At 40.5% G+C, this 7,074-nt stretch overlaps 1 protein-coding gene across 1 annotated transcript; it reads right to left on the bottom strand.

Annotated features, from left to right (window-relative positions):
• Positions 1–2,346: 2,346 nt before the first annotated feature.
• Positions 2,347–4,229, bottom strand: FIGLA (folliculogenesis specific bHLH transcription factor). Its single transcript, XM_053465254.1, has 4 exons — positions 4,014–4,229; positions 3,614–3,766; positions 2,493–2,726; positions 2,347–2,394 (listed from the first exon to the last, which is right to left on the bottom strand). The coding sequence occupies exons 1-4, from the start codon at positions 4,227–4,229 to the stop codon at positions 2,374–2,376; spliced, it is 624 nt and encodes a 207-aa protein (XP_053321229.1). The 3' UTR covers positions 2,347–2,373.
• Positions 4,230–7,074: the final 2,845 nt, after the last annotated feature.

Below are 7,074 nucleotides of genomic sequence, written 5' to 3'. Positions count from 1 at the left end.
TCCATAACTGTTTAAATGTCATCTGCCATGATAGCTTGTTTCCATAAAACCTAGAATTAAGATTTTTTCCCCTAAAAGTGTGTGTTTATTCATTACCAGCCACAAAACATTTTTTCTGTCAATTTTTGGCTATGGTTGAATTTTTTCACTCATCTCCATCTCGCATTTTGAGGGAGCCGCCTTTAATCACCTTGCCAACTATATAAATAAATTGCCCAAAAGGTTTATTTTTCTGTTTCGATATATTATAAACAAATATAAGCGTCTGGCCATATGGAATTATAAATATTTTACATACAAATAAACAAGTCTTCATTTCAGTAATTTCATTTAGACCTAAATGGGAAAAACAAAAACAAAAAAAAAAAAAACAAGTTAGTCACACGAAAAAGGCTACTTTTACTAACCTTAATTATGAACAGATATGTTTAATATAAAGCAAGACATTTCACCTATACAGTCTACAGGGTTACAGAGCAATCTCATCTGGCCAGACCTCCCCCCTATGGCGCTGCGTACAGTTCTGTAGACCCCATCTCCAAAACTAAATTGAAAAATGACCGGGAAAGACTTATAGATCTCAATATGTTTAGCTGGAGGAGATGCGATAGAAACATCGGAAGTTTATTTCAAAAGTTGAGAAGCGTTAGGACAAGAAGTCGATCTAAAACTAGAGTCATAGGCTTGTTAAGGAAGTTTTACTTTACTGAGAGGGTGGTAGATAAATGGAACAGCCTCCCAGCAGAATTGGTATAGACTAGTACACCATGAAGGACGGTGCCAAGCCTGTACAGCCCCTATTGCTTCATGCACATATCCTGAAGGCATATTCTACCCCATGCTCAGCAGTGATGACGGTGGGTGAAAAACACATTACCCTTCCGCTGCAGACACCATGCGATAATGTGACTTTCCCATCACACAGGCAGAAGAGTCCTTTCTACTCAAATAAAAATGATTTACATGCAGGGGATCTTAAAATAAATGGACGAGTTCCCTGTCAGTTAAATACGAGAGAGGAGGAGCGCGCATATTAAAGATTTAGCAACAGATCCGCACCAAAAGAAAAAACACAGGATCCCAATTCTTCTGTTCTATGGATGGCTTCAAGGCTCCGCTCATCATCTGTCCTTAATATACCTGAACCTATAATGTGATCACTCTGCACGTATAAGAACAGACTGATATAAATGTAATTATGTGTCAAAGCTGGAAGGACAGATACAAAAGGTGAGTATTTATAAAGAGCCATATTTGTGTGCTACACTTACGCTAAGTGCATCAAACTTTGTAATCTCTTCAGAGAATAAACCCGATGTGATTAGCAGAAGGGATTTGTACAGTTAGTGGACGGCAAATGGCGCATTAATAAAATGATTACTGCCAGTATGTACATTATTGGCAAGCAACATGGATGACTTAATGGTTCTAGATAACAGCCATAGGTGCAATATAAGAATTCATTTCTTCACCGAGAAGGTGGATACACGGAATAGCCCCCCAGCAGTGGTACAGATTAATACGAGGGAATGTAAGTATGGCTCATGTTTTTATTATAAGGCGGACGTTTATACAACGACAAATATCTGTTATTATTGGGAAGATTCCTGGTAAATTGTGATGTAATCCATCTTATTAAATAACAATTTAAAGTAAATATCTTTGGTGGCTGGATATGTGTAAAGCTCCTGCCACCTAGTGGACCTGCGATCACTCCCGCTGCACAATGCATTTCTTTTCCCTGAATAATCAGATGCTCGTCTAAGAACCACGGTCTAGGTCAATATTCAATGCCAAATGCAGCTGCCATCTGATTTATCGAACACAATACACGGTAATAGTAACAGATTGACTTTCTTCTGCTCAGCGGCTTATGGTGTTAAACATGATCAGGCTTCTGTGCACATTTTAAATCTTTGTAACTTGTTTTGGAACTAGGAAATCAGGAAATATTAGGAAGGTCAGATAAAACCCAAAATTCCCCCGGGCGTAGTGGATTCTCAGATGATTACCGAACATATTGACACCACTGACTTAATTGCTTAGAGGTTTTGATTTACAGTCAAGGTAAGTACCCAATGAATTCAGTAAGGACTTTTGGAAGACTTGGTAGAGTTCTGCCAAATACAAACATTAAGGGCCGTGTATAAAAGTGATCCTGTTCTCCAATCTGACAGGCCCTTTATATATAACCCCATAGAGTCAGTTTGCATCGGGGCGGACTCGTGATTGGAGCCCAGCTTGCGGTCATGTGAATTACAAAATATGGAAAATCTGAGACAATCACTAAGCAGATAATATTACACTTCATTTACATGTGTAATCCAACATGGTCCAATAATACTCACCAACGTGTGGAAAGAGATTGCTCCTTCACAGACCACCATGAAACATCTAGCAAATAAAGGGAGAATATTCAGTGTCACCTACACAGCTTACACGTAAATGTGTCAATGCCGCCACTGCACCTGTATAATCACTAATAACATTACCAGTCGGCCTGCTTTGTGGATCTGTACAATGCCCACATAACCAGGGAACACACCGCCTGCTCTCCATAAACACACGGGCTCTTCAGGCTTTAGCAAGAAGGGGACGTTCCCCGACATATTTCCTAAAGGCTTCAGATGGAATTCAGCCGGAAGGGACCCCATGTACTCGGGCATCATGGAGACTGGACCTGGGTACCCGTCAGGAGGGTCTACATCAGGAACATCATCTACTTTCTGGGTATGAGAAGAAAAAAACATTGGCTAGTATAATCTATATATCTAGATGCGTGCCCACTATGAATACATTAAACACAGTGACGAGACACTAATCCTTTTTGTATACACTTCCACTGTATATGTATACGGTCTGGATACAACAGTTTACTCTGATACACAGTAATATGTGAGAAGCCAGCTGAAAGCGTTGTGGAATGGGCAGCGATTACAAGTCAAAAGGGAACAATAGGTTAATGTCAAAAGCTTACATTGTTTCAAACATTTTTATTTATGTCCACATCATTTAAATTGATTTATTCTACTTAATCACAAGTCTATACTATATATACACACAAAGCTTTCGTTGTAATCTCAGTGTATCTGTCTGTATACTTTTTTTTCTACTGCTTGCTTATTGTTGGAACTGCAGATACCCAGTACTACTGTACCTCGTGAGAGTGTGTCTGTACACTGCAGGACTGGCTCGTCAGATGATTTGCATGGATCACAGGTTGTAAAATCTTACTTAGGCCTTAAACATTACACTATAATGCCAGCCTACAGTATATATATATATATATATAATACACTAAGCCTTTATTGGCACACCTTAAACACTATATAGAGAAATAAGCAATGCAGGGTCAAATACTGGGTTATTTCAAGTGGCTGCTATGGGCCATGATCAGGATTGAACCCAACTGTGACCTGTCTGTACCATTGGCCCTCTTGCCTGTTAGACATACTAATGGGTTCTTTTCACGTAAGGTGAAGGGAGCAGGCAGATCTCAAAGGAGTTTTACATAAGGAGACTGCAGCGATTTTTTTGTTTGTTTGTTTTATAAGTAACAGGCGCATGATTATTGCCTAAAAAACTACTTTACAAAAATGCATTAAGACAGTACCTCAAATCCACCCGTGTCCTCCAAGATGTCATGAAGAAGTCTAATGTACTCAGTGGCAGCTTTTAGTGTATCAACTTTACTTGGTTTCCGGTCCTTGGGAATCAAGGGCACAATGGTTTTCAGCTTTGAAAACCCACTGTTGATATTTCTAATCTGCAAAGGGTTTAGGATTTATTAGAGGGTGTCCAGTACAGATGTAGGAGAACGAGCCAAAACCAAATATAATTTCGAGACTGCAAAATGAGCAAAATAATGGAGTATAAAGAGCAATTCTGGTTGTCAGTGGCGCAGTTACCAAAACAACATGTGGAACATTGCTGCTGACTGCTCCACAACTCTTTAATCATAACCATACATATATATATTTACAGTATGGAGTCCTTGGCCATTATACTCTCACCCGCTCTCTTTCCTTGGCATTAGCTGCCTGTCGTCTCTCTAAGACATCTTCAAAGTTTTCCAAACACAAGTAGTGTCCAGATGGGAGCCTCTTCATTTTGTTGATCGAGGCCATGAAAGGCAGGGGTGTATAATGCTCCCTGAGAACATCCCCTAGCAGCTCAGGTGGTGGAGTTATACACAGCGGAGGTAGTTCTGTTTTTCGTGACATTGTCATCAAGTCCTTTACTGCTCTAAAAAAGAAAAGGGACAGATCCAGAACACAATTTCTGTGGGGACTATATATCAGTCAATGCTGTGCTCCAATGGAACATCAGCATTGAAATAAAAAAACAGCACTGACCTGAAAGTCCAGGTACCGTTATACCGGTCATGAACAAGCTTAACTTAAAGAGACGGTCTAATGTCCCCGACACCCCCTATATAGCATCAAAGTACTCTGTACTATAACATGTCTTCTTTCAATACAGATATCTTGTCACCGATAGCCGAGTGTCCCTTTAATACAAGCACAAAATGTGATCCCAAAGTGTTGCACTGCTCTAGTATTTCAGAGGCGGCACGTGCATCCGCAGCATTAAGCGTCTTCAGTCCCATATATATATATATAAGCATATATATATATATAAAATGCGTATAACGCTATTATCTTATTTATGTAGCACCAACAATTCACACAGCGCTTCTTATACATATTCAACTGGTATGAGAGACTGAGACAAACTGATACATTAGGTAGAGAGGAGCCGGCTTGCAAGCTTACTGGCCACCATGTTATTGGGTGACTAAAAATAAAACACCAGATACAGCAGATATGGCCATCTTCACTATATAGGTAGGGTGTATGCAAAGTAATAAATCCTCTAGACTTATTGAAATAGACAGGTAGAAGGCAATATATATCACACACGCCAATTCTATCGCAGGAACAATGTAGGGATCAGTAGCATCCCGCCCCTCTATTAAAATTATAACATTAAATGGCCTCAGAATTTTACCATATATATATATATATTCACGGAATATTAACGGGAAGTCTAGTCCTCCTCTTTGCAGGCCTGCTATAGTTTTCATGCAGTAGCCGTTTTCATCTACACTCACCCGACAAACGGCCTAAACTTCCCCCACCATCGGCAATTAGCGTTCCACAGCACGCCACGCGCACCAGCAGCTTCCCTTCTCCGCGGTTTCCGGAACCCGCATTTCCGGTTTCTTACGTCATTAGGCGCCGCGGATCCAGTCACTGGTAAGTAAGGCCTTCCGACTCGCGTAAATCTGTCAGCGTATTGCGGTAATTGTTAGAATTTTCTTAAACATTTAAAGATTATGCATTATTCTGTGGGATTATTTGGCATTTCGAAGTGTGTTTTATTTGTTATACTTAAATAACGCGCCCCAAGACATGCCAGCTTTGGGACCCCAAATCCTTTATGCTCGTCTTTCTTCTTTCCTTTTTAACTTAAATGGATACTTAAGTGTCTCGAGCAGCCACACCAACAATGGTAAACAATAAATAAATACATAAATGAGTATTTAGGACTAAAACAAAAGCTTCTTTCTTTGGCTATTGGAATTGATGGGAGGTGTAATGAAGGGAAGGGATGGAGCCCTGACTCGGCATGACACACACGCACACCCCATATACTCTCACACACCACCACAGTACAATAAAACATGCACTCACCCCAACACCCCCTTACACAAACTCACTCTTAATTCCGTATACGTACATACGCACTCTCTCCATCTACCATTAGTAATGCACCTCACACACTTCCCCTCTCTCTCAACCACCCGATCAGTGGTAAGAGTAGTCTGTAGTAGGAGGGCAGGTAAGCTCTTTTATTATATATATATATTTTCGTTTTGAAGAACGCATATTAAAGTACTCACACTTTAACATACATTGTTCCTTAGAGGGGCTGCCAGGGACATTAGATTGTCCATTTAAAGACAATGTAGAAAAATGTCAATAGTATTTTTTGTAGCTAATTTGTATGGCTTTGTGATGCCCTAGAATATGAATACAAGAATACCAGCCTCAACAACTTCAAAGAGGAATAATACCCAATTCTTTAAGGCATCAAGCAAGCATAATGTGTTTGTCCCCCTGGTGTCCTTACAGTGAGAAAGCACTGTTGGATCTAGTTTACATGGGAGGGTATTGCTAAAAATGTAGTTATTGGGGGGGGGGGTATTTAGTGGCGTCTAAGCTCAGTCTATATTGCAGACCCTTAGTAGTTGACTAGTCATCAAGAAATGTAAATGTGTGGCAAGCTCTACTACTAATAATTGTCTCCTTGGATCAAGAAGCTCTAAAATATTAATTCTATTTATAGCCCTGTATGTCATGCCTTTTTAAAAAAAATATCCAGACCCTTTGTGAAGGCATCTAATGTATTTGATAACACCTCCTCCCTTGGCAGTGAATTCCATAACTTTATAGTCCCACTAGACCTAAAGGTGTGCTGTGGTATCCGGCACCAAGACGTTAGCAGCAGATCCTTTAAGTCCTGTAAGTTGCGAGGTGGGGCCTCCATGGATGTCTCCTGGTGCCATGTGTTCTCCAGGTAAGCGCCACCTTTTTCCATTGCCGTGTGGTCCAGATCTTATGCTCACGTACCCATCCATTGTAGGCGCTTTCAGCAGTAGAGAGAAGTCAGCATGGGCACCCTGACTGCAATGCACAGTGTGTCCTCATACCTTTCTATCAGAACCAGCATTAACTTTTTCAGTAATTTGAGCTACAGTACCTTATCTGTTGGATTTGACCACACGGGCCAACCTTCACCCCCTACGTGCATCAATGAGCCTTTGCCACCCATGACCCTGTGGCTGGTTCACTGCTGGCCCTTGTCAAAGTCGTTCAGATCTTTACGCTTGCCCATTCTTCCTGCTTCTAACCCATCAACTTTGAAGATAAAATGTTCACTTGCTGCCGAATATATCCCACCTACTGAAATGTGCCATGATAACAAGATTATCAGTTAGTCACTTCACCTGTCAACAGTCATAATGTTTTTGTCTGTTTGGTAAATGTGTCTGTCTGTCTATCAATCAAG

Source organism: Spea bombifrons, chromosome 4, assembly GCF_027358695.1.
Source record: "Spea bombifrons isolate aSpeBom1 chromosome 4, aSpeBom1.2.pri, whole genome shotgun sequence".
Classification (NCBI taxonomy): domain Eukaryota; kingdom Metazoa; phylum Chordata; class Amphibia; order Anura; family Pelobatidae; genus Spea; species Spea bombifrons.
The sequence above is the reverse complement of the archived record's forward strand: the minus strand, read 5'-3'. Positions and strand labels throughout refer to the sequence as shown.

What these genes read in the sequence shown, in the direction of transcription:
- FIGLA (XM_053465254.1), bottom strand. Translation starts at nt 4,229, where the DNA reads ATGACAATGTCACGAAAAACAGAACTACCTCCGCTGTGTATAACTCCA. An exon ending in ATGCCAAGGAAAGAGAGCGG is followed by an intron (nt 3,767 to 4,013) that starts GTGAGAGTATAA and finishes AACCCTTTGCAG; the next exon opens with ATTAGAAATATCAACAGTGG. An exon ending in TCCACAAAGCAGGCCGACTG is followed by an intron (nt 2,395 to 2,492) that starts GTAATGTTATTA and finishes TTTATTTGCTAG; the next exon opens with ATGTTTCATGGTGGTCTGTG.